Source organism: Cnephaeus nilssonii, assembly GCF_951640355.1.
Source record: "Cnephaeus nilssonii genome assembly, chromosome: 6".
Lineage (NCBI taxonomy): Eukaryota > Metazoa > Chordata > Mammalia > Chiroptera > Vespertilionidae > Cnephaeus > Cnephaeus nilssonii.
The window spans coordinates 49,883,636-49,910,860 of record NC_137077.1 but is presented as its reverse complement, the minus strand read 5'-3'; the positions used below and the strand labels follow the sequence as shown (position 1 = coordinate 49,910,860).

The window sequence follows — 27,225 nt, the reverse complement described above, 5'->3', positions numbered from 1 at the left end:
TGGGCCCCTAGTGAGACAAGAAAAGATTAAAACATTAGCCTATAGAGCTCAGAAAAGAAGCAGAGGGCGGGGGGGAACTATAGTCACCTGACTAGCATGGCTCAGTGGTTGACCATCAACCTATGAACCAGGAGGTCATGGTTCAATTCCTAGTCAGGGCACATGCCCGGGTTGTGGGCTTGATCCCCAGTGTGAGTGTGCAGGAGGCAGCCGATCAATGATTCTCAACATTGATGTCTCTCTCTCTCTCTCTCTCTCTCTCTCTCTCTCTCTCTCCCCATCTCTCTCTCTCTTTTTTTTTAATGAATGAGCACCATTTTAGCACAATGGTTTGAGGATGGGTTTTTTTTAAAAAATATATTTTTATTGATTTTTTACAGAGAGGAAGGAAGAGGGATAGATAGCTAGAAATATCAATCAGCTGCCTCCTGCACACCCCGGTTTCGGCTCTCTCTCCCCCTTTCCCTTCCTCTATGAAATGAATAAAAAAAGAGTTGTTGTTTTTTAAAAAGCCACAATAGAAATGAAGGCCAAACTGAAAGCAGCACAAAGAAAAAAAGACATTGCTGAATGCACAATAAGAGACAAACAGGTGAAGGTAGAGAAAAGCCAGCAGATATGAAAAAACAATCTTAGGTATTAAAAGAGAATCAAGAGGTGGGAGATAAAGTAAGTACAACACAATTGGAAAAGAGAATGTATGTGGGAGTGTAGAAGAAATGAGTCTGGCCATGATATGATACATTTTATAAAGCGGGTGATAAGTACACAAGGGCCCATCATGGTGTTATTCTACTTACCTACCTGTGTGAAATTTTACCTTGAAGGAAAGTCATTTTTAACTTTGTAATCAACAAAAAAGAACAGGAATCTTTCTATTAGGCATATCCAACAGCCTGTATTGAGCTGCAGCATCTCTGCTGAGTGAAATAGCAGTTTGCAGAGGAGAGCACTCAGTACATTCTGATACACAAGCATAAAATGCAGAGCCTTTGTTTGATTCAGTGACTAACTCCTAGCTCAGTGAATTGAGAATAGTCTTATTGTACTCAGATCAAGTCAAAGCTAGAAGGCAAGAAAATTTCCCCTGACTATAGGAAGCCAATGTGCAATCTTCATATTTCATAACTTTTCTAATAATCCAGCTGTGATCTCACTGCTTGTAAAGCCCAACCCTCCCCAATCTGCAAGCTCACCTTCCAGGACTGAGCCCAGCCCATTTCCACTATATATAAACTGCTGCCTGCAAACGCATCACACACCTGCTGCTCTCAGCTCTACCCTCCAGCCTCTCGCGCCTCCTCCAGCCTTCTCATCTTCAGGAACCATGTCGAGCAAATCCACCATCAGGACCCAAAGCAGCAGCCACCGTGGCTTCAGTGCCAGCTCAGCCAGAGTCCCTGGGGTCAGCCGCTCTGGCTTCAGCAGTGTCTCTGTGTCCCGCTCCAGGGGCAGTGGAGGCCTCGGTGGAGTGTGTGGAGGAGCTGGCTTTGGCAGCAGGAGCCTCTATGGCCTGGGGGGCTCCAAGAGGATTTCCATCGGAGGTGGCAGCTGTGCCATCAGTGGAGGATATGGTGGCAGAGTTGGAGGTGGCTTTGGCTTTGGAGGTGGAGCCGGGAGTGGATTTGGTTATGGTGGTGGATATGGTGGTGGCGTTGGGCTCGGTGGTGGAGCTGGCTTTGCTGGTGGTTATGGGGGCGCTGGCTTCCCTGTGTGCCCCCCTGGAGGCATCCAAGAGGTCACAATCAACCAGAATCTCCTCACTCCTCTGAACCTGCAAATCGACCCCACCATCCAGCGGGTGAGGACTGAGGAGCGGGAGCAGATCAAGACCCTCAACAACAAGTTCGCTTCCTTCATTGACAAGGTAAGCCAGAGGACCTGTCCCCCAAAGTAGAGGACCAACACATGTCCTCTCAGGGGGAGAATAGGGTAGAGGGGAAAAGATACTCCAACTGGCTGCCTCCTGGGATCTGATAGGCAGAAGCTGGTGGAAATCATTTAGAGCTGTTGAATATCTTAAATGTCCCTCATTCCAGGCTAGAAAGAATTCTCAACTTTTTATAACCCTAAAGCAAAGATAAAGCAATGAGAAAATGGAATGAATTAACTTTACCTTCAGAGGAAAATCTAAGACATTAAAAATAAAATTCCAGTGAAAACTGCTTTAGAGCTTGGATAGTGGAGAAAAAAGAAAAGAAAAGGATATTCTAGCTGGATTAGAAAAAAAGACAGAAACATTTACATGTCTCATAGAAACACTAATTGGTTTTAGAAACAGAGAATGACCATTCAACGAGGATGTTTTATAGGACACTCATGCACTGAATGGGCAGTTAGAATGGAATCCATTTATTAATTAGATTTAAATTTTAATTATTAGATTCTGAACATTTAGCTATGTCACAACTAAATAAAAATGTTGTGCTTTATATCAGGGAAACGCTACTTTAAACTAGATGTGTGATTGCACTTGACAGGAGAAACGTTGAAAGTCTTTGGTAGGCTCCGTTACTTAGAGGGTGAGAGCACCTCTGTGTCCATGGGGGAACTTCACGGAGATCAGTGGGGTGTGAATGGAAACAGTTTGAGGGAGCAGAACTGTCAGCTTGAGCCTCTATACAATGTCTAGCAGCCTAGTGCTGTGACCACACAAGCCTGCTTGGGGACCTGACAACTCACATGACTTTCTTCCTTCCTTTGTCTGGCAAATAACCACTTGTTCCTCCAGGTGCGCTTCCTGGAGCAGCAGAACAAGGTCCTGGACACCAAGTGGACCCTGCTGCAGGAGCAGGGCACCAAGACTGTGAGGCAGAACCTGGAGCCTTTGTTCGAGCAGTACATCAACAACCTCAGGAGACAGCTGGACAGTATCGTTGGGGAGAGAGGCCGCCTGGACTCAGAGCTCAGGGGCATGCAGGACATGGTGGAGGACTTCAAGAGCAAGTGAGTTAAGGAGAGATATGGAGTCAATTTCCAGAACTGCACACTTCAAGACAAGGTTGACATGTGGTCATGATTTTGTAGCAAAACATGTCCATAAAAAGGAAAATCACAAATGTTGCTTAAAAACAAACCTGAAAGAAATGAAGCAAAAGGCCGTATAAGTGCATAGGGAGAATAAAAAAGGAAACAATTTAGGGACCACAGAAATAATCTTTGAGGCGTACTGTCAAGAAAGCTGCCCTTGGATATATCCATTATGGAAAGTTCTGACCCCAGGCTGTCTTTCTCACCACTGACGTAGGCCTTTCTCATTCTAGATATGAAGATGAAATCAACAAGCGCACCGCCGCAGAGAATGAATTTGTGACTCTGAAGAAGGTGAGCTGATTACAACCAGGGGTTCATGTTTCTTTGCAGAAGGAGGAAAATCTGGATTCCTACCCACTTCTGAGAGGACAAGAGGTGGGGAGGCTAAAAGATGGGCAGATGGGGAAGGAGGGCTCAGTTGACTCCATGGTATTGGCTTATTCCCCAGGATGTGGATGCTGCCTACATGAATAAGGTTGAACTACAAGCCAAGGTAGATGCTCTCATGGATGAGATCAACTTCACCAGAGCCTTCTATGAAGCCGTAAGCAATTCCAACTTCATTTGAGTTACTCTAATGGGGCTCTGCAAAAGGGTCTTGGAATTGGGAAGCCTGTAAACTTTACAGGAGAAAATGATCTCACCATCTTATGTTCTGCAGGAACTGGCTCAGATGCAGACCCACATCTCAGACACTTCTGTGGTCCTTTCCATGGACAACAACCGTGACCTGGATCTGGACAGCATCATTGCTGAAGTCAAGGCCCAATATGAGGAGATTGCTCAGAGGAGTCGGACTGAGGCTGAGTCCTGGTACCAGACCAAGGTGAGCAGTGAGTGGACAGCTGCTGAGTCATTCCTGTGTTCATTCCCTAAATACCAGTAAGACTACCAGACTTCACAGGGAAAATGTACTTCTAAGGAAGCTGGTGTCCTCTCACAGAATATATACCCTGCAACGATAGAGTAGATATTGACAGAATTTATGTGCAATTCTGGTAAGTCAAAGAAACCCATGCAGGAGAAAAGCTAATGTAGATAAGAATCTAATGATTTTTGCATTAGCTTCACACTGATGCTGCCTCTCAGAAAACCAGTGCAGGACATTGCTGGTTCTAAAGAGAACTAGAAAGGCAGTGGTTTCATGACAAGGTTGGTCTGAGATTAGTGTAGAGTATCCAATGACCTAGTATCATCATTTCCTAAAATCTCTTCTGGAGAAGCCATTGGGTTTAATTTAATAAAAGCCTGACACAGTGTGACAGTCACTGTTAACATGTGAACGCCCATATACATCAGCTTCTCTCCCTCTTTGCTACAGTATGAGGAGCTTCAGGTCACAGCTGGCAGACACGGGGATGACCTGCGCAACACCAAGCAGGAGATTGCTGAGATCAACCGCATGATCCAGAGGCTGAGATCTGAGATTGACCACGTCAAGAAACAGGTATGGTGGGGACTAAGGAAAATAAAAGCATCCTTTCCTTGCTAGACCACCACATGGTCATCAACCATCATTTGTGATTCCTGGGAATTTGGGAGACAATAGGGAGAGGACACCATGCAGTGTCTACCCTGAGTGAGTTCCTACAGGTAGGTAAGATAGATCCCAACCCAAGAGCATGATATAAACAGGTGGACAAAACCAGTTTTCCCTGTCAGAGCTGTAAAATATAGTCTAGAAGGATTGAACAGAGATGACATGAGAACAGTTGATTTGGGAATGGAGGAAACTGGGAAAGAAAAGGCAGGCCAGGAAGTGAGGAAGATTGGTGCAAATCTGCTCAAGATTCAAGGTCAAAAAAATGATAGTCAAGCAAAGACACCTGACAAAGACCAGTGTCACCTAAAATTGTGAGGTGGAAGAAACGCATCACCTCCATGAGAATGTTTGTGATTGTCTACAAGTTAGTGTGGCTGCTATATGAGATTAACAAAAGCTGTCAATATTCAAAACAAGCTGATGGGTACATTTCTTCCTTTGTCCCCTGATCTATATCTGCTGTAGTACCTTCCACCAGTCAGCCCCCACATCCTCATGCATGGTGGTTAATACAAAGGGGCACAAGTTTTTTCAGATGAGTCATAAGTTAGATAAGGTTTGCAGAATGGACAAAGACTGGATAAGAAAGGGTCTGAGCTGCATTTCCATGCCATCTGGGCTCTGGCTCTCTTCCTCACTGGGAAATAGGAAGCACAGCTAGTCTCCTCTGGAGGACTACATTGCAAGTTCATTCTGCTTATCTCCCCCTCTAGTGCGCCAACCTGCAGGCTGCCATTGCTGATGCTGAGCAGCGTGGGGAGCTGGCCCTCAAGGATGCCAAGAATAAGCTGGTTGAGCTGGAAGACGCCCTGCAGAAAGCCAAGCAGGACATGGCCCGGCTCCTGAAGGAGTACCAGGAGCTGATGAATGTCAAGCTGGCCCTGGATGTGGAGATTGCCACCTACAGGAAGCTGCTGGAAGGCGAGGAGTGCAGGTGGGCAACTCACAACCTCCTCTATCATCTGGGTGCTTCTCCATGATGTGCAGCCAGTGAGCACAAACTTAAAGCACCTAGTGATGGCCATAATTACTACTCTCAGAGAACCATGGAAAAGGCAGTTTTCCCTGGTTGGTCCTCACATAGAGGCTTCACACACTGGTCCAGTGGTGGTTGTCTGAGGTCTCATGGTCTCTGTGTTTCCTCCTTCCTAGGCTGAGTGGGGAAGGTGTTGGACCAGTCAACATCTGTAAGTATCTTTGCTTGCCTCCCTCCCTGACCCTTGAGTTCTTCTGACTTGACTCAGCCTGGCAGAATGAGCTCACCGTGTCTGTGTGTCCTTGTCCCCCTCCCCTCCACAGCTGTGGTGCAGTCCACCGTCTCCAGTGGTTATGGCAGTGCCGGTGGTGTCGGCAGTGGCTTTGGCCTGGGCGGAGGCAGCGGCTACTCCTATGGCAGTGGTCACAGCCTTGGAGGTGGCTTCAGTTCTGGCAGTGGCAGAGGCTTTGGGGGTGGCCTCAGCTCTGCTGGGGGCAGCAGTTCCACCATCAAATACAGCACCACCACATCCTCCAGCAGGAAGGGCTACAAGCACTGAAGGCCTCCCGTTGGCTCTTGGTCCCACATTGTCTCAAGTCCTCCTATGCAGCTGCATGGCCCTTTCTTCAGGTTGCTTCTTTTCTCCTGTCTCAGATTTCTCTTGGCCCCTGGGTTAAGCTGAAGTTGCCTAATCCTCATTTCCTTAATCTATTCCTGTTAGATCTGAGCTTTCATTACTCACCCTAAGAAGGTCAACTATCAGTGTCATGCAGACATGTAGACATCTTTTTGATGTTCCCATATTATTATCAGTTATATCAGTCTGCCATAATTCTGGTAAGAAAATGACCTATGCCCCATGAAAATTGAAACTTGATCTACATCATCTACAGAATGGGAAATCTTCCCTTTGCTGTCTGACTGCCCTGCTCATTATAACTCCACACAAGAGTTGTCCTTAGGACAAATAAGTTATCTTCCCATCAGTGTCCCTAGATGGTATTGACACAACACTCTCATGTACAGAGTTATATCCCTGTAATATTTTTCTCTGCTCTTTGCTTTCTTTTGTTGTGTTCAATAAAGCATATTTCTAATACAAAGATTCTGTGTTAGACTGTATCTCTGATTGTGTATTGGTTCTGAAACTTTCTCATACCACACAATGATCCTCATGTTCAGAGAACCATTTCTCAGCCCCACTGACAATTTACCTTGCTTCATGCCCAACTCCATCAGTCAGCATTGTGTGATACTCAGCTATCCTGTGAGTCGATGACTACCAACAACTATTCAGTCCTCTGCCATTCAAGTCTCTTTCTCAGAATGAAGTGTGTTAGAGAAAAGGAAGCCAGGGTCCTGTAACCTAAATCAGCATAACCTCATAATTGAGGGGTGTTTTTTTTTTCAAGCTCCATCATTTGATGGCTTGGTCCCCACCCAGCTGTCTGAGACTCTCAGAGATACCCCTCACTACTCCCACACAGAAACAGGCAAACACGGTATTGACCCAGCAAAACAGAGGCCAGTTGGTAGGAAGGCAAAATGCTTGATTCCTCTCTATGATAATGAAGACTTTTGCCACAAAGCTGTTGCCCTTACTAGTATATACCATCTTGAGATGTATCAAACCAGTTGGTACAGAAGAGAAATATCCCCAGATCATGGTAGATGGATTAATAAAGCCACATAGTGCTAAATGAGTTGGGAAAGATTTCCTTTGCATCCAAAGATAGTTGGATTCACTGAAGAAGTTCTCTTGACAAGTGCTGGTTAAAATTTATAGACCTGTAAATTTGATAGTCTGTTAATTACATCTCCATAACTTTGAAATAAAATAAGTCAATAAAATATATTAATAAAAGCTCTTTTCAGAGCTTTGTTCTGAAAAGCTATTGGCAGAAAGATAAGATTGAACGATGGTCCATGTGGACAGGCAGGAGGTGGTTCTGGCTGAAAACAATCTCCTTTTGTGATCAGATATCCAAAAAACATTTTCAGTGTAAAGATGCATGCAAATTTTGGTAAGCAAAAATAGATTTTGGAGGTTCATTAAAATCTTCCCAGATATCAGTGTCAAGGTTATATTTTGACTTTTAGACAGAAATGGACTCTACCATTCAGGCCATGTTTGTACAAGCTTATTCTAGAATTTGGCTAATCAGGTATTTTATACCCAATCTTATCTATAGGCAAAAATAAATAAATAAATAAATAAATAAACAAATAAATAGGCAAGGAAAACTCCTAATAACAACAATAATCAACTCAGTTAAAATAATATTTTGATAATCTGAAACCATGGCAAAATCCCTGTGCCCCAGGTCATGAGTCAAGTTACGGTCTAGCCTTGTTCCATGGTTGCCTGCAGGTTGGCAAGAGTCTTGCTGCTTGAGTTGGTCACTAAGCAGAAATTTGGGGAGCAAAGAGACTTTTGATAATTAGTGACCTCCCTACCCTTCTATTATATAGACACAGGGTTTGAGATCGAGATCAAGGGCATGGTGGAAGCAGAGCTTAGGAACTGCCATGCTGTATAAATCCTAGAAGCTAATAGGGAAACTTCCCAATGATACAGTCTCAGACTCTGGTTATCTCTCTCTACATGAGAAGCTCCATGAGAGTAGGTTACAGGCCTCCCTCACCTCCCTAGAGTGAAGACCAGCTGAGTACTCAGTTCTGCAGAGCCCAACTACCTGCCAGCAAGCTTGATACTCAGAGCAGACACCTATCTCAATCACCTATAAATAGGGCCACCCAGACAAAATAGAGAATGCCTGCTTAAATTTGAATTTCACATAAACAATTAAAATAAATTCACATAAGTATGTCCCAAATATTGCATGGAACATACTTACACTAAGCAATTATTTGTTGTTTACCTAAAATTCGAATTGAACTGTGCATCTTGTATTTTTATTTGCTAACGCTGGCAACTCTACCTATGAAGTAGATCTGCTCTTGGACTGCACTACAGACAGGGCACAGCTGCTCGGGATCTCTACTTTAAAGGGGCAGACAATAGGCAAAGACCAAACTTAAGACCCTTTCCTCTAACCATCCCCTCTCTTCTACACCAGGCCTATTCATGTCCTCCATGTGTTCTACAGTTTCTCAGGATTGACCCGGGGGGAGGGAGACAGCATGACCAGCTGGTTGGCCATCTTAGCTGGAATTTGAGCCATGGACTTTTTTTAAAGGACATTGTGTTTATTTATTATATATGTGACCTATTAAAAGTTGTTAACATGGAAATAAGGGTGAAAGCAAATAAGTCAAAATATTAATAGTGACTAATTCTAAGGAGTGGGAACTTGGGTAATTGTTTTTTTCTTTTTTGTACTTTTCTCTACATAAAGGTAAACATCCTCATTTTTCCCATTGAAATATCACTCTTGTTACATGCTGATTTTCTCTTCTGTCCCATTGATTTCTGTGTGATTACACCATTGTAATTACTAGAGCTTTCTATTCCATGTTGATTTCTTATACAGCAATTCCTACTCATTGTTCGTTTGTTTTTCAGTATTTTCTGGCTATTTTTGTGCATTTTTGTTGTTGTTATTGCTACTATTAGGTATCCCTAGGTATCTTAAGAGGTTTTGCATTGTGAATTAGAACCCTTTCTTTCCTATCATATTTTATAGTCACTAAAAGGTAGTGCATGAGAATTATTGATTTCTGTATCCACTCACCTTGCTGAACTTTATCCCAGTTATAATGATAAAAGATGAATAAGAGCCAAGATCCAAGAATCAACCTGCCTCCTTTCAGAATCTGCGCTCTTCCCCCGTGGGAGGGAGGTGTGGTCTCATCCAGACTCTGGCTCCATCAGTTCACCTTCTGGCCCTGGGGAGAGGTGCAGGTAAGAACAAGGAGGGACTGACCTGGCCTTCCCCTAGCACTCTAGCCTTTTCTTGCTTTGCATGCCCTCTGGTGGAGATACCATTCCCCTGGAAAGAAAAGAGCAGGCATAGGAGTAGGGTGCTCACTAAACGGGGCATCTGCTGGATGATGACATCAGTTGGTGCCATATTCACACACTGAGGGCAAACACCAAGCCATGTTGCCCTTGAGCTTGAGAATCCCAGCCCACACTAGGCGGAAGAGGGATGATGCTTTTGCCCCAGCTGGCACAGCTTACTGCTCTCTCCTCCTCCAGCTCTGGACTCGATCCAAGCTTTATTTTGTCTTTTCTCTTTCTGAGAGGCCTTACTGGTCTCTGAAGCCTTATTTTCCCTACTCTGACTTGTTATTTATCTTTGGTAATGAGGGAGTGGTGAGTAGAATGTGATTATTTGCTCATGCATACTCAATGTCACTCAGCAATCCAGCAAAGTCATTCAGCAATACAGTGTAAGATTACCCGTGGCATAGCTGGGTTCTGGACCCTACAGATAATTTACAGGAAGGTAGGTACATATTAGGTACATGTTAGATTCAACTGAATTATGTGACTACCCTAGAAAAAAATCTCTCTCTCCTGGCAGAGCCAAAACTATACACACACACACACACCACATAAGGCAAGGGCAACGTGTGCAAAGTATAAAAGCATGTGATCAATGGCAGGTCCAACTTCAGAGAGGTTAAGTGGATGTCAGTTCTTTCAAGGGAAAATTTTTAAAGAAATAGGAAAATCATATTTTAAAACTAAATCCACAAAATACCATGATGCCTAAACAACCTTATCAAAATAGAGAGTACAGGTTGCTTATCTCAGAGAGACATTAAATGCTCCAAGAAAATAAAATAAACAAATAAAAAAGAATTCCATTCATTGCAGAATCACACCCTCTACATCATTACAGAAAAAAAAAATGTCACAACTTCTCTGGAGAAAGGGTATCCCTGTTTACAATTAGACCACAGAAGCCCTTTGATTCTAAATTGAATTTTTCGTGCCAAGGTTCAAGTGTTTTCCCTGGTCACTACAACAACAACAAACAGGTTGGTCTCCTACCATAATGCCTTTCCCCTTTCCTCACACTTCCTATTTCCCAATTCACTCGTCATTTTCATTAGTCTCTGGGCTCACTCCAGGTTGACCAACTCTTGCTTAATAAGCCAGTGCTTGGGGCAAATGAAAAGCACTTTGAAGTATTCCTTTAAAAGGATTGGTGTCTCTCATTGGCCTGATGGGAGCACATCCAGAACTTCCCCTGGGAGGGAGTCACACAGAGGGTGCTGGGCCATCTCTGCCGGTGGGGTCATATAGCATTTTATCCTCTTTCCAGAGAGGGAGTGAGAGCAGTGTCCTGGTCACTCAGATGTAACCTGCATCACAGACATGGTGCTGGTCTGTTCAGTGGAAACTATTTCATCCCATCAGATTCCAGAAATATGTCTGATTTCCCACCCAAGGAGCCTTCTGCAAAGCTGCACATCAATTGCACGTTGAGTGCAAACAGAGCCGGCTCATTGAGTCCTCTGTTGAGTCCTTCAAAGAAACAAATTCTTTTGTAATAGTGAGTCGTGGGCTGTAATTTTTCATCCCGCTGTGTGTCTGGACTTTTGATTGTTTACCCCTCTTAAATCGAGCAATTGAGAGGTACCCTTCTCCAGCGACCTTGAGTCAATCTCCCCCAGCTTAACGATTTGTGGTCTCAGCACCATTGTCACTGTCACCATCCTTATTATCAGTGTGCTCACTTGGTGCCCACAGGTCAGCTGGGCATCAGCCTGCCCAGAATGAGCAAGGGTTCCTAGGCCAAGGCTGGTTGTCCCATGGGCCCAACCCTCTGGGAGATGGTGGAAAACACGACCCCACACCCAGAAGCTTCTGCCTATGGAAACACCCAGGTGAATGATGCATCACCAAGATGCCTCAGACAGAAACACAGCTTTACAGACAAGGTAAGTGTACGTTCAGCAGATAAACACAATCCCATCTTAAGTATTCTTGGATGGCTTCACTCTGTGATTTATCCATGAGAAATGTTAAACCAAGCCAGCTCCCCAGCCTCTCCTCCCATGCTCAGGAGGCTACGTCCTCTTGTGTGTGCCCAAAATGTGACCCTCAGAGCCAACAGGGAGAGCAAGGCTCATCTGAAGCCCTCAACTTCCATCCTATGATTGGTCATGCCACTCCCTTCCAGGAAGAGCTGCAGGGGCACCCCATTTCACCCCCACTTTCCTCTCCAGCAATGTCCCTATATGGCAGCCCCTGAGCACCAACCAGAGAGACTTGGTGAAATGCTCCTGTCCTGGGAAAAATTAGGCCATTAGAGTGGTCAGAGGGGAATGGCCAAGATGCACCTGGAATAATCTTGTCTAAATCCCTTCAGGTGCTTTCTGTGAGGGTATAGTGTGAGGCCCTTAAGATGCTAGCATTGCACTGACCTTCTCACTATAGGAAGGGCTCCAACTGTGCTTCCCAGGCAATGGGGAGCTTTTCTCCCTGAGCTCTATGATGTGAGGGAAGCTTGGGGTGTGGGCATCAGGAGGAATCAGGAGCTCTGCCTCGGCTACCAAATGGCTGTATGTTCTTGTCCTTGGTGTCCTCATCTCTAAGGTCTCCTTCAGATTTTAAAAGACTGACTTTGTACCTTTGCTTTACTTCTTTGTCCTATGCACCCAGTCAGCAACATGTTTGTGTGTGGATTATTGTTTTGTGGATGTTCCTAAGACATGTGTGTCCATGCTTAGCATGTGCACACCTGTTGGATGTGTCTAAAGGATTTGACCATGGAGGGAAGGGGCTGCTCCATCTTGTTTCTCCTAAACACATGTTTGAATGGAAAAAAGCACCCAATTTTGCCGCTAAAATTGACTGAAGGGAACTTGAGGGTTGCCTGCTCACCTGCACAAAGCTCTGCACCCACCTGCCCATCAAATGTGGGCCCAAGTGAAATGCCTGGTTATGTGGGTGGTAAAGGGAGCAGATCAGGTGAGGTCTGGCCATGTGCAAGTACATGTCCCAAGTCCTGAATGTTGGTGGTTTCTTGAGGTCAATTGGCACATTTAGTCCCTTTGGGGAACAATATTGCCACTGAATGCGGGAACAAAGGGGTCCATGAGGTGGAGGGTCTGACCACCATGGAGAGGCTGGGTGCACCTTAGAGATACCAAATATTGAGGAAGTCTGCTGCCCTGACATGAATAGTTAAGGTGAAAAGTGTTTCTGATTGGGAGTCTCAGGTGTCACCACATGGAACTATCTTCTCTACACTCTAGGAGCTGTAAACTGGGAGACCCAGGTTATGACTGCACCTCCAAATGGCCTCTGCTGCCCTTTCCCTTTCATTGTGAGCACCAGGAGGGAGGGCTTTGTCTGTCTTTTCACGGCTCTGTTGCCTGTGCTTAGAACATCAAACACCTGGCACTAAGTAATTGCTAATATACATTTATTAACTGCAGACAGGGCTCTCCAAGATAGTAGGAGAGCGCCGTCTGGGAGGGATCTAGCTTTTGAGGGATTGGATGGCAGGGGCCTGAGTCCTTAAACATTGTGCCTAGGGACCCTGCCTCTGTGCAGCAGGTCAGCCTGCTCTAGGAGTTTACCTAATACCTGCTGTCCCCATCCAGCCTGCCCTCCTCTGGCCCTGACTTGGTTGGAAGCCAAAGTTCCTTGGTGCACCCTCCACTCCCTCGCCTGGACAGGTATACCTCCACTGACCTCCACAGCCCTAGTGGCCCAGTCTCCTTGAAATCCACCACAATCAATGGCCTCAGGGTCCCTCTGAGGATGGGAGAGACCACCCTGAGAAGAACAGGCAGGGAGCAAGGACATCAAAGAGTTTGGCACTCCCAGCCTTAGGCACCAGAGCCAATACCTTCACTCTTGAATCCACCACTCCCCAAAACCTCAAGGAAACTCCTCCAAGAAAGACCCAATAATACAAAGTTGGAGACTCAGGAAATCTGGAGAACAGACAGGAATGCATAGCTGTTCTTTAGTTAGACAACCTGTGTCAACTGAACTTCTGCCACAATTCTCTCTGTGAAACACCCTAAACCTCAGAGGTAAACTCACATCCAGACCACCAGAAAACCAGTGCAGGTGGAAAAATACACTGATGTGAAAGCCACACATGGGTGTTCTCAGGGAGCAATGTAAAGAGGTTAGTGCCTGTGCACAGTTTATCTGAGAAGGCTTCTGGGGGTGAGTTCTAAGTAGAATAAAACTGGAGGTTAAAATAAAATAAAAGAAAGTGTTCCTAGTCTCTAAGTTTTGAGGTTTTAAAGGGGGTAGTGACACTGGCTACAAGGTCTAGGTGTTTAGGTAGACATTGTTCACCAGGGTAAAGATGACAATGAAGGTCAAAGGTCACAGAAGAGAGAGTGAGGAAGAAAGGGAAGTAAAAGACTTACCTATTTCCATCTATCTTACAGAAGTCAGTGTGTAAGACAATCCAGTTTTGGAAACACCAATCCAGGTGAAAAAATTAAAGAGAGGAGGCAAAGAAGGAAGGAATTGGGCCACTCCAGACAAAAAGTGATGGCTAAGAGAAACAAGAATGGAAAAGGCTGGGTGCACCTGGGGGCAGGGTGGGGGGTGGGGGGGTTCGGGAAATATATGAATGACCCAGGAGGAAAGGAAGAGGGAGCCAGCTTCCGCTCGGGAGACTTGATGGGAGAAAGCTGTGGCAGTTCCCACTCCCATAGGCATGCACGCTAAGGCACTCCCCAGGCCTTGACCCTTTGTTTCACAGGAAGCTCTGAAGGGTTTAGTCAGCACGGCTCAGAAAACAAGCATCCTTCTTCTGGAAGAAAGATTATCGTGCAAGGAGTACAGAAAACAAAGACAATTATTCTTTCCACCCCAGACGCATGCACCACCCCAGCTAGGACCTGGAAGCACTGGCCACCAGGTGAGAACTCCTGTGCTCCTCTTGGCCTCTATCAACAAAAGCTATGATTCATAGGTTCCCTGTGGAAACTGAGACTCTCAAACAATCTCTTGATGGAGGAGAGGCCCACCCCCTGGCCTCGGCTCCAAGGAGGAACTAGCTCAGACAACAGAGATCCGCACCTCTAAGTGCCAAGCTGCCATTCCAGGTGCCAAGCGTCTGCCAGCCCATCAGTTACGGTGTGCTTCTGGAAGGGCACCTGTGTGGCAAGACCATGGGATCTTGCTCTACTTCTAGCTAGGCAATGTCCTTCTGTTTAATTTTCCATTCAGGGATGCAGCTTCCTCATCCACAAAAAGGAGACTAAATGCATTTCAGGTCCTCTCTCACTCTGCCACTCTCCAAAACCACTGCAAGGAGCAAGAAGTCGGCAAGATGAAAGGGATCTAACAATGTCTCTGTCTGACTTCCCCAGGGTAGAGACAGGGGGATGAGAGGCAGATGAAAGGGGAACAAGGAGCCTTGTAGATTCTTCAGTTTTAGCCAGATAGAGGAAAGCAGGCACAGTCAATAAGACTACCAGGGAAAAAGGAAAAATCCTCTACTTGGTGCAACCACTGGAGCTCTTTGATGAAGGATTAAACAGTGGGAACCCTGGCCTTCAGTAGGAGGAGTGGCCTGTCTGGGAGACTTCTGGAATTAAGCAGCCTCAAGCAGCAGGGAGGGAGTGCTTTGCTGTCTACCACCTTTTCATAAATTACCTAGTGGGCTTCACAGTCATCTTCCCAACAGGACCATGAGTTTTCTATAAAAGAAAAAGAATGTAGCCGAAACCGGTTTGGCTCAGTGGATAGAGCGTCGGTCTGCAGACTGAAAGGTCCCAGGTTCGATTCCTGTCAAGGGCATGTACCTTGGTTGCGGGCACATCCCCGGTAGGGGGTGTGCAGGAGGCAGCTGGTCGATGATTCTCTCTCATCGATGTTTCTAGCTCTCTGTCCCTCTCCTTTCCTTTCTGTAAAAAATCAATAAAATATATTTAAAAAAGAAAAAGAATGTGTATTGTGTTTCTTTCAAATTCATAATGGACTGGCACTTCATTCATACTGGCTTGATAGTGTCAGAAGGAGAGAAGACTGAACATTTACTCACATGGTCAAGGCATTGCAAAAGTTGTTTTCACACATGAATACTCATCAGAAAACCGTCTTTATAGACATCCAGACTGAGGCTCAGAGACATTTGTGATTGACCAAAGGGCTCACAACGAGTACAGGGCAGGCCTGGGATTCAACCCTGTCTGTCTACTCTCATGGCTTCTCTCCACGGCACAGAGGGCCTGGTCTTTAGTCACGTTGCATTGGAATAGACAGGACATACATGCACGTGCACATTCTTCTTTCCCACTCCAGGTGCTCCAGAATATCCTGTGACCTGAACAATAGAGATGGAAGCTTAAGAATAAAATAAAGGGGCAATCAAAACTCAGTGGATTCCTGAGAAAGATGAGGTTAGAGCAGGATTTTCAAGATCTGGAGAGACAGCTTGGTGGGAGGCGGGAGACTGGGCAATAATAGCTGAGAAAATGCTCAGGGGTGGGAAGCATAGCTAAGGGATAAGAAGGAACAGGAAACAGTAAATCGCCGTCACTTGTAATGACACAAGATGTTTGGACAGGAGGGAGTCGGTCCCAGGCCTAAGAAAGCGGTTTAGAAATGAGGCAGTGTTTTTTGAGTCCATTATCAGATGCATGGTTAGGACATGACTGAAAGCAATTAATGTGCTTCTCATTCACTTGCTGATCAAGTTGTGACTGGAAAGGACTTTGCACATGGGGGAGGCGTGTCAGGGAACCAACCAGTGGCTCCTACACCATTTCCAGAGGGGAGCAGAGTGTGAGCTCAGGGCTGGCAAATGCCTAGAAGATGCCATCAGAGGCCTTGATTGGCACTGCCCCGCCCCTCCCAGAGACCCATAAAAGCCATGGGGCCTGGGGCTCCCCAGATACCCTGTCTTCTCTATCCCCCTTCATACACACCCGCGCCAGGAGCTCTTCTTGCCCCGCTTTCTGAGCAGCAGCCATGTCCAGGCAGTCCACCATCACTTTTCAGACCGGCAGCCGCAGGGGCTTCAGCACCACCTCAGCCTCCGGGCGCCCTCGCTTCAGCTCAGCCTCTCTGGCCCGCACCACAGGGGGCAGTGGAGGGCTGGGAAGAATCAGTGGTCCGGGGGCCAGCTTTGGAAGCCGCAGCCTCTACAACCTAGGGGGGACCAAGCGGGTCTCCATCAGTGGGAGTGGCAACAACTTCAGAAGTGGCTTTGGTGGTAGGGCAAGCAGTGGGTTTGGGGTCAGCAGTGGCTTTGGCTATGGGGGTGGAGTGGGCGGAGGCTATGGGAGTTCTGGCTTCCCTGTCTGCCCCCCTGGAGGCATCCAAGAAGTCACCGTCAACCACAGTCTCCTGACTCCCCTCAACCTGCAAATCGACCCCACCATCCAGCGAGTGCGGAAAGAGGAGCGAGAGCAGATCAAGACCCTCAACAACAAGTTTGCCTCCTTCATCGACAAGGTGAGCCAGGAGCTGCTTCTGCTCCATTGGGTTGAGCTGGCAGGACCTCTGGGAGTGGCCCCCGGCCCAGAGGGGAAGCAGCAATGCAACAACCTCCCAGCTAAGCACGTCTGATTAGCAGGCGCCTCCCAGTGGGGTGAGGTGTTTGCAAGTGGGACCAGCTTGCTCCAAGGGGCCTTGTGGAAATGTCTCTGTATCCTGCTTGGGAGCCATGTGGGCTGGTTCAGTCAACACCAGGAAAGTTAACTTGTCCTTTGCAGGAGGAGTTCCCACTAAGCCAACGAACCTAACCCAGAGCAGGCTTTGTCGAGACTGTCAACCCAAGAATAGAGGCTCTATACTAGTTCTATGGAAGCCTCTGAGAACTGTGGGGTAACTTCAAGGGCTTTTTCATCTTGACTTTGGAGTTGTCAATTAAATAGTTGACATACGGGTGTCATGTGAGAAGTATACTTTCCTTCTTTCCCTCATTAATTGGAGTACCTGGCTCCAACTAATTTCTCAAGTCTCTCCTGTTTCTCAGGATTTCATTCTCTTCCTTCCCACTCCAGGTGCGCTTCCTGGAGCAGCAGAACAAGGTCCTGGAGACCAAGTGGACCCTCCTGCAAGAGCAGGGCACCAAGACGGTGAGGCAGAACCTGGAGCCCTTCTTTGATGCCTACCTCAATGACCTCCGCCGGCAGCTGGACAGCGTCACCAGTGAGAGGGGCAGGCTGGACGCTGAGCTGAGGAACATGCAGGACGTCGTAGAAGATTTCAAAGTCAGGTAGGTGGGAGATGAGCTTCTGGTCACACGCAGTCATCTCTGGGTGCAAAGGAGCAAATGCTAGTATCAGCTGGGAGGTTTGGAACTTGCAGTCATTATCCCGTAAGATGAAGACAGCATGGTGGGAGGTGGCAGAGGCACCCCCATCCCCTGCATCACTATTAATAAGAAGCCTAATCTTCCCTGTCTACACAACCACAAAGGGGTATCGATATCACCTAACAGAATATTGTTACTCTGGAAAGTATAATATTATTTCAAGGTGAGCATGTTATTTAACTCCACTGGACACGGGCTCTATTATTGAGATGGCTTGCACTTCCCAGGATGCACACTAGAGTAAAATGAGGCAATCTGGTCCTCCTTGGGAGGCTAAATTTGACTGGCGATCACCGAGGCCACAGTCGGTGATGTATCCAGGGGAAAGGGGTGGTCCTCCACTGACCCCTTAGCTGCCTTAGCCCTGGTTTCTGAGTTAGAGCTACACTTAATTGCTAAAAGCACACTGCTCAAACAGCTGCCCTGAGGCTCAGTGAAAATATACCAAAATCTACCAGGAACACTGTCCTGAACAAAGTTTACAGCAGGCGCTTGGGGCAGCAAAAAATTTTTTAAAATATATTTTTATTGATTTCAGAGAGGACAGGAGAGGGAGAGAGAGATAGAAACATCAATGATGAGAGAGAATCACTGATCAGCTGCCTCCTGCACGCCCCACACTGGGGATTGAGCCCACAACCCAGGCATGTGCCCTGACTGGGAATGGAACTATGACCTCTTGGTTCATAGGTCGATGCTCAACCACTGAGCCACGCCAGCCCGGCAGAGGCAACAAATTTTTTTTAAATTCGAATTGTACATCTCTAAGAAGATAGAGTTGCATAAATACATATTTCTATTTCCATAAGTTCCATGCTCACCTTCTAGTCTTACAAAAGAAAGAAGAAGGGGGGTGGGTAACCGTCTAGCAGAAGAAATTATTCTCCTTTTATAGAGGGAGAAGTAGAGGTTAAGCGAATCACCCCAAGTCACGCACAGGCGAGCAGAAGAGCTGGAGGGGATTTCTTGTTGCACCAGCACCCTCCTCCTCAGCCTGGGAAGAGCTCCATCAAAACCTTGCTCAATAGCACACCCCCACCCCCCTCTGCTCACAGGTATGAGGACGAAATTAACAAGCGCACTGCTGCTGAGAATGAGTTTGTGGCCCTGAAGAAGGTGGGTGGAAATGTCTCTCAATGGAGAAGATTCAAAACTGAATCTGGGAGTGTGGGGCGACCCAACCCTTGGGCCACTCAATAAATGTCACATGACCTGGAGAATATTTGGAGAGCTCAAACCTGCCAAAATGTTCCCTCTGTATTTATGGCCCACTGCCCCTGCATAGGGTTTTGTTAGCCCAGGGAACTCAATCCTCTAGTTCTCACCCCCTAACCCCCCAACCCCAGATGCAGAGTTTGCTAAAATCCAACCTAGAAGGGCCAGAGAGGAGTCTGCTCAGCTTCTCTTGGACTTGCTGCTGTGGCTGGGGTCTCAGAGGAGCACCCTGTGCTGTTGTTCCAGGACGTGGATGCCGCCTACATGAACAAGGTGGAGCTGGAGGCCAAGGTCAGCTGTCTGACCGACGAGATCAACTTCTTACGGATGCTCTATGAGGAAGTAAGAGCCTGAAAATGTGTTTATCCTCCCTAGGTCTGGCCCCTGGAAAGAAAGGGGTGCCTCAGAGAGCATCATGCCCATGGTGTCCCCATCCGCCACTGTGCCCCAGGTGCTCCAAACTAGGGTTTGGAAGGTCGGGGGACCCAGGAGAACTGCTTAAAATCTTGCCACACTAAAGCCTACTCCAGCTGTGAGGCTTATGCCCCCCACCTCATAGCATATTGAGGAAAGAGTGCTGATTCTTGAATCCCAGGTAGCATTCCCAAGGGATCAAGACTCACGTTTCCATTCCCCCTCCCAGAAAAGTTCAGAAAGGCAAGCTGTGCCTCAGCTCACTGGTCAACTTTTTAACCTCTGAGGACGCTTCATTCTGGGCACTGTACTTGGAAACAAGAGATCTGGGCCTGTGGGAGGGAGAGAGAAGCAGGGAGGGATAAAAACATACTGTGCAGGGGGCAGAGGGCCCTAAAAATCATCTGATCCTAAAGAAACCCTCTATTGTCAAGGAACCCCATAAATGCTGGGAGTGCCCAGGGAAGAGCAGAAGACTCCCTGCCAGGAATGCTAAAGGAGGGCTTCCTGACCTTGATGGGTGGTCAACCTCATGATTTCAAGATCCCTTCTTTTCATGGCTTGATGACACTGAGTTTACTGACCCTGCAGGAGCTGTCCCAGATGCAGACCCAAGTCAGTGACACCTCCGTGGTGCTGTCCATGGACAACAACCGCAGCCTGGACCTGGACAGCATCATCGCTGAGGTCAAGGCCCAGTACGAAGACATTGCCAACCGCAGCCAGGCTGAGGCTGAGTCATGGTACCAGACCAAGGTGCGTGTGGGCACCTCTGTGATAGGGTCCAGGGCTAGTGTTTTCTGAAGCCCCAAATCATCATTTAACTATTTGCCACAAGCTTCCAGAAACATGTGAGCATTTCCATCTCTTTCCACTTGGCAGAAGCATTGCTGATCCTATGAAAACTTGGCTTGAAATGTGTATGGAAACCCACCCATGCACACTATTATGTGGTCAGGCGATGCTAGGCTCTCAGGACAGCCACCACCCCCACATCACTTAGGATCTGGTTGGGGGCTGGGTGAGACTCTAAAACATTCAAGAAACAGTCCTAAAGCTGTTTCTAAATGGCTTATTTATTCAGTACATGTTTATAGAGCTCCTACAATATGCCAAGCAGATTACAGAGTTGTAAATGAATAAACTGCAAACAGAACCCAAGGTCTGGGAGACCATGAAGTGAATAGACAATCTTGGAAGGGAAAAGACAACATCAACAAAAAGCTTCCAAGAAGAGGTGCATTTTCAATCCACTTTGGAAGCAGCAAGATACAAGAGTGCTGAGCAAGGTGTTCAGGGCTGAGCAAGCAGTTCTGTGGGGCTGGAAGGCAGAAATTAGCACTTTGCTAAGCAAGAGAATTTGTATCTGGAAGAGGGAGGTTGGGACAACCAGGGAGAGCTACTGTCCAGAAGTGCAGATGGCAAGAAGGCCTGGCTGTGGAGGTTATAGTAAGCAGGATAGTCCAGTGGATGAGATGAGCTCCCTGACAGATTCAGACGCTTTTCAGGGGGCAGCTGTTCACCTACAGGCTGCCTCCTATCCCTTGCCCTGCTCTGTGCACTCATGCCTTAGTCCCTACCCCTGCAAGGTGGTGGGAAGGAAGAGGGAGTCAGCTGACAGGGGTGCACAGTGCAAAGGCAGCCCTTTGATGATGAGTGGAGGTGAAATACACTTAACCCCCAAGTGGAGTGGTTGAAATTTACAGCAAATTATTTCTTTCGTTGTCAATGCTGTTGTTCCCTTTAACTGTGTGTATCCAGAAACAGGAGCTGAGCTATTCAGCATTTTCAAAATCCAACAGATAATCGCTCAGGCAGGGGCCCTTCTTTCGTTGGAAAAGGTGTGGGTTTCACTCCAGTCCACTCAACACAGGGTGCATTTATTTCTCCTAAATGAGTATGTCCTGGATGTGCACCCAGATGAGATGGGGAGCTACCCGAGATGGAGATTCTGTTACAAAGTCTTCAGAACTGGGCCCTCGACAGCCTCGGCTCCACCCAGCACAATTTCCTTGCATGTTATCCCGTTTCCCCAGCAGTGGTGTCTGGAGGGCTACCAAAATTCATGATCACAGTCAGTCTGGATGTATGTTCTGTGACCAGGAGCTTCCCAAGGACAGTGACCAAGTCCCTCTCATTCCCAGAGCTCACCACACTTCTTTAGGCCCCAGCGTCCTCACAGAGGCTGTTTCCCATCTGGAGTGGTCTCTCCCCAGCCAGTCGCTTAGCTCTCTCCCTCCCATCCTTCTGAGCATTGCTCAAGCATCTCCATCCCTGGAAAGACTGCCCTGATCGCTTCTCCCACTTCCATATCTGGGTCATATTCCTTTATTACACTCTCGTAGGACTTTGTTAAGTTCCTAAGGGGCACTTTTCTCAGTTTGGAACTATATATTCAATAATATGCTGCTTTGATTAATGTCTATCTCCCCCAATAAGCTGTAAGCAGGGGTCTATGTTCTTTACGATATTCCCAAAGCCTAGTACATGCCCATCAAGAAATACCACCTGAATAAATGAGTGAGGGAATGTGTGAATGATCAGTGAATGGATGGGCCTGCTGTGGCGCTGATGGCCAGGCTGTGCACACAGGGAGTCCCAGCCCTGGCGTTTGACCAGATGACTGACTCTGCTCTGGTTCCTTCAGTATGAGGAGCTGCAGGTCACGGCGGGCAGACACGGTGATGACCTTCGAAACACCAAACAAGAGATTTCTGAGATGAACCGGATGATCCAGAGGCTGAGAACCGAGATTGACAATGTGAAGAAACAGGTAAAGTTTAGGCAGGGCCAAGAATTCCCTGCACACTCATTCCTCCCGGGTCATTCTGCCATGTGCATGGGACTCCAACCAAGAAGCACCACATGTCCAGGGGCTACCAGGAAGGCTCTCAGCTTCTTCCTTTCCTCACAGTGCGCCAGCCTGCAAACAGCCATCGCTGACGCAGAACAGCGCGGAGAACTGGCCCTCAAGGATGCACGAGCCAAGCTGGTGGACCTGGAGGAAGCCCTGCAGAAGGCCAAGCAGGACATGGCCCGGCTGCTGCGCGAGTACCAGGAGCTGATGAATGTCAAGCTGGCCCTGGACGTGGAGATCGCCACCTACCGCAAGCTGCTGGAGGGCGAGGAGTGCAGGTGAGGGCAGAGGCAGTAACCCAGCTGTCTGGCTATCCCTAGGGGCTCAGGTTGCTGCAGCCCTCTCCTCACCTGAAAAGGAAAGCAAAATGCAGGTGGAATTGAATTATGACAAAGAATACAGGTGCAATTTTTTTTCATGTTAGTGAATCGTTATCAAATTCCCATGTTTGAGGTATAACTACTTACAGCACCGCATAGAAATCTAGTACCTGATCAGGTCTAAGTAATCAAATTCTATCAAAGGAGAAATCTGGTTATGTGGCAGGGCTGGATGTGTGGTATGAAAGGCTCTGGACTGATAATAAATTGTCCTAGGAGTTAGGCTTACATGCCTGCCACTAACAGGCTGTGCAACCTTAGCAAAGTCACTATCCCCTCTCCAGCCCTCAGTTTCTTCAAAGATATAATAGAGAGCAGGTCACATGATCTGGCTCAGTGGTAACTTTGTGCTCTGCCAATTACCAGCTGTGTGACCCAGAGCAAATTACTTAACTTCTCCATTCCTCAGTGTCCTCACCTGTAAAATGGGGATAACCATCGTTTCTAACTCATATGTCCTTAAGAGTGTTAATATAGGGGCTATACATGATGCTCTTAAAATAATGCAGGGTATACAAAAAGTGTGCATTTTAATGATAGTTGTCATTCAATTTAGTGGCCAAAGATATGTGCTTGGGTGTCCAATGAATCTGGCTTCAAATGGTGATGCTGGACAAATTAACCGCTCTGAGCTTGAATTTCTCCATCTATAAAACTGAGATAATAAAACCTACTTAATGGAGTTGAGAGAATTAAGTGGCAGAATGTAGGTACCAGGTACCCAATAATTGTTAGCTCTTTTAATGTTCTAAGTGTGTATTTATAAATGAATGCCAGTTCTGTCCTCAAGATGCTAAGACAAAATTACTCTATTTGCTACCACGATAATAGACTGATTATTGCAAGTGTTATGTTTATGACTCAGACTCCTCTCCACACCTATAATAACCTCAGCACTGCCCAGTGCACGACAATGGCCCATTGTTCAGAGATAATTCTTCTTGTTCTATGACAAGTCCTGCATTTTCAATGGACACCAGTGTATGATGGCTTTAATTTTCATAAGGTGTCTACCTAGTCTAAACCAAAAATGGGTTTCTGGGATTACAGGTTTTACTCCTATGAATCTCAAACTCCACATTATTTCATTCATTAAGTTATTATTTTTAATATTACTAGTATTTAAATAATTGCAACCTCCACTATTTCTGCAATAAAAATCAAGTGGTTTTGATGCATTTAAAACAATTACAAAAATGTCATTTCAAATGCCCACAAACTTCTGGACACAATAGTAACCTCTTTCTCCCCCCTTCTTCCAATCAGGCTGAGTGGAGAGGGTGTTTCTCCAGTTAACATCTGTGAGTATGACATCCTTTGCGTCATTTGGAGTTGTGTGATTGGGGGATGGAGAGGTGGTGGGCGCACATGAGGCATTGGAGGGGGTCCCACCAAAAGGGCTCATTTTGAGAAGGTTTGACGTTCTGAACTTGTTAAAAAGAGAGCCATCTTAGGAGAGAGTCTTCCAGGTCACAATACTGACCTTTGTAAGTGAGTGAGTGCCGCAAAGGGGCACTGGGAGATTTGCTGAACTCCTTCTGCATAGAAGACCCACAGGCCACACCTCCCCTCTCCCAGGACTTCACATTGTTCTCCCTGGGGCTTCTACTGCTCAGAGATGCGTGTTCGATGAGGACAGACTTTATGAAAGCTCTTGCTCTGCCCTCAGCCTTTGGAGGGAGCTTCATGCTGAGCACAAGGGCACTGTTATTTAGACAGCCTCTTCCCGGAACAACTTGGGAAGAAGCCCCACTGCTTGTCTTAACTCCGTAGATTATAACCACAGAGAGTAACCAAGGGTTTTCAGGGCAGTGAGAGCACCATACACATAGCAGGGAGGTGCAGCGGCTGAGGAATGAGAAGCTTTAGCAAACTGGCCCAACCCCCAGGTCACTCAGAGCTCAGTGCTGGCACCTTGAGGCCAACAGAAATGACTTCTACAACATACACTCTGCAAGTGAGTTTTGTTTTCTCTATGTGAGGTTCGCCAAAGCCATTGCTTGTATTAGCCGATGGTTCTAGAAGGCAGAGCCTTTCAACCACCCAGGTGTCCATCCTTGATGTCTTTGTCTAGTGTCTCCAGAGATCCTCAACGCTAATTTGGGGAATGGACGGCACAGCCTCTAAAGTTTCCATTCCCTTGAAAGCACCTGAAAGTTTGTGTTGGTTTCTGAGGGCTGCCACAACAAAGCACACACACTGGGTAGCTTACAACAACAGAAGTTTATTGTCTCACAGTCTGCAGGCTAGAAATCCCAAACCGAGGTGCCAGTGGACCGTGCTCCCTCTGAAACCTGTAGGGGAGAATGCCCTCTCACCTCTTCTAGCTTCTGGTGGTTGCTTTCAACCCTTGGCTCACCACTCCAATCTCTGTCTTGTGGTCAAATGGCTATGTCCTTGTGTGTCTGTCTTCACATTAGGACACCTTCCCTCTTCTTATAAGGACACTGGTCATACTGGGTTAGAGCCCACCCTAATGATTTTCCTCTTAACTTGATTATATCTGCAAATATTCCAAATAAGGTCCCATTGACTTCAACGTATTTTTTGAAGGACACAATTCATCCCATAACAGAATCTATTTTTTATTTCAACTTTTCTTCTCAAGAACCTAACGTAGGAGACTAGATGTTTAAGGTGGTGGCTGGCCAATGGTTATCTGTCACTTGGTCTATCAATAATATTCCAGACCCCTCTGGGATTCTGAGCACAGAGCTGGGTGGCACCAAGGAAAGCACGTGTGTGCCTTCCTATGAGCTTCCAGAAGGAAGGGAGACACCAGAGCCGGGTCCGCAGAGGGAGATGGGACAGCGCAGCCCGGCGGGGGGCGGGGGGGAGGAGGGAAGGCGGGGGTGGGGGTGGGGGGAGTGGGCAGGATCAAAGGGGAAGGCAGCTGGACTGGAACAGCTTCCCAGAGGAGAGAAGTCTCCATTAAGTTCTGAACGGAAGAGAGAGGCACGGAGTAGTGGAGGGGAGGCAGAAAACCATTCCAGACTGGGAGGACGTGGAGCTGCTGCACAGAGAGGACCCGGCTGAGGCATAGCACAGTGATCCCACTACACGGTCAGGAAAATTAGGAGGCTAACAGCTGCCTGAGGAGACCACCCTGGCCTCCCTCCCCAGGAACTTCAGGGCACAGGCCCTGACACCCCCGTGTTTTCTCTCCTGCCTTTGAATCTGACCACATCTCCTCTCTTCCCACAGCTGTGGTCACCTCCACTGTTTCCAGTGGCTACGGCGGTGGAAGCAGCATTGGAGGTGGAAGCTTGGGTCTCAGTGGGGGCAGCGGCTACTCCTTCACCACCAGTGGTGGGCACAGCTTGGGCACGGGGCTGGGAGGCTCCGGCTTCAGTGCCAGTAGCAGCCGGGTCCTCGGGGGCAATGGCTCCAGTGTCAAGTTTGTCTCCACCACGTCCTCTAGCCGAAAGAGCTATAAACACTAAGTGCAGCCACCCACTCTCTCACTTGGGTCCTGAAACCAGTTTACCCACCGACCTGGCCTGTGTGCACGCGCCCCTAGACACCTGGGTCCTTCTCCTTCTTCTCCCTGTCACAAGGCCCACCTGTGCTGCTAGGAAGCCTGGCATCCTGGTAAACCCATCTCCAACCTGAGCCAGCCTCTGCCCTCCTGACAGTCCCCCAGACTGCCCATGGAGCCCTCTCCGTGCCAGAGCACAGACTTTCAAGATTCACATTAGCCTTGTCTTATAGAGGCTCCCCTTCAGCTCCGCCTCCCTCCCTCCCTCCAGATGCAGAAATGAGGAGTCTGTGTCTCCCAGACCGTCTTAATGCCAGGTTGTCAGGCCCCCTGTCTCACGGTGCTTATAAGCTGCCTGCTGGTAGTGAGGGCTCCCTCTCTCCCCTCTCTGGAATGTGTCAATTAAATGTATGTGTAATGTGTTTGGTGTCCAGCCCTCTGTTTAGAATGGTGACGGAGCACAGAACAATTCTCCTCCTCCTCCTCCCAGCACAAGGCCTCACACAAGGAGTACCCAAAGCACATCAGACTTTCCTTCCCTACTTCTCCCCAGAGCTCAGAAGGCTGGACTCGGGGGAGATGGGAAGGACAGGAGGGCAGACTCTGCACCCAAGCTTCTGCCCACTTCCTCCTACCCCTCGTTGGGATGTTGTCTTTGAGAAGCCCCAGCCCCCGGGCAGAAGCTCTGCCCAGCTTCCCCGCTACGTATGTCATGCAGGGCAATGCCATCCCTCCCAAAGCCAGACTGTTCCTCCAGGACACTGACGTAGGTTCGGGGGCCCAGCCCTCTGCCAGCAAAAGGACCATTGTTCCCTGACAGCTTCAAACTTGCAGACCTGAGCAGAGAAATCACAGGGCAGGAGCGGAGTTAAAAGCCAGCCCCGGGGCAGCACCTTCACTTAGCACAGGAGACATTTAGGCCCATAATTGCAGCAATGAGCCATCCGGAAGCGCCCACATTCCTGAGTTTACAGTCTCCTGGACCCCTCTCATCAGGGAAAATTGGGAAGGATTGAAAAGGAAAGGATGGCAAGAAGGAGAGAAATGGCACTAAGAACAATTGTTAAACATCCCTGGTGGAGGGGTAGGGTCAAGTTAAAAGCTGGAA

The 27,225-nt window shown here is 47.5% G+C and overlaps 2 protein-coding genes across 2 annotated transcripts; both read left to right on the top strand.

The window, feature by feature from the left end:
• The first annotated feature begins 1,279 nt into the window (after positions 1-1,279).
• LOC307101353 (keratin, type II cytoskeletal 6A) lies at positions 1,280-6,130 on the top strand. Its single transcript, XM_079774192.1, has 9 exons — positions 1,280-1,867; positions 2,732-2,946; positions 3,264-3,324; positions 3,482-3,577; positions 3,695-3,859; positions 4,355-4,480; positions 5,290-5,510; positions 5,729-5,763; positions 5,876-6,130. The coding sequence occupies exons 1-9, from the start codon at positions 1,328-1,330 to the stop codon at positions 6,109-6,111; spliced, it is 1,695 nt and encodes a 564-aa protein (XP_079630318.1). The 5' UTR covers positions 1,280-1,327; the 3' UTR covers positions 6,112-6,130.
• A 10,292-nt stretch (positions 6,131-16,422) lies between these two features.
• On the top strand, positions 16,423-26,082 carry LOC307101334 (keratin, type II cytoskeletal 75; the record flags this gene model as incomplete). Its single annotated transcript, XM_079774175.1, has 9 exons — positions 16,423-16,908; positions 17,460-17,674; positions 18,829-18,889; positions 19,235-19,330; positions 19,994-20,158; positions 22,050-22,175; positions 22,317-22,537; positions 23,906-23,940; positions 25,844-26,082. 9 exons carry the CDS (start codon positions 16,423-16,425, stop codon positions 26,080-26,082), a joined length of 1,644 nt encoding a protein of 547 aa, XP_079630301.1.
• Positions 26,083-27,225: the final 1,143 nt, after the last annotated feature.

Excerpts from the sequence above, each read along its gene's own strand:
- LOC307101353 (XM_079774192.1), top strand. The coding sequence starts at position 1,328 with ATGTCGAGCAAATCCACCATCAGGACCCAAAGCAGCAGCCACCGTGGC. Across the intron at positions 3,325-3,481 it reads AATTTGTGACTCTGAAGAAG|GATGTGGATGCTGCCTACAT; the intron begins GTGAGCTGATTA and ends CTTATTCCCCAG. Across the intron at positions 5,511-5,728 it reads CTGGAAGGCGAGGAGTGCAG|GCTGAGTGGGGAAGGTGTTG; the intron begins GTGGGCAACTCA and ends CCTCCTTCCTAG.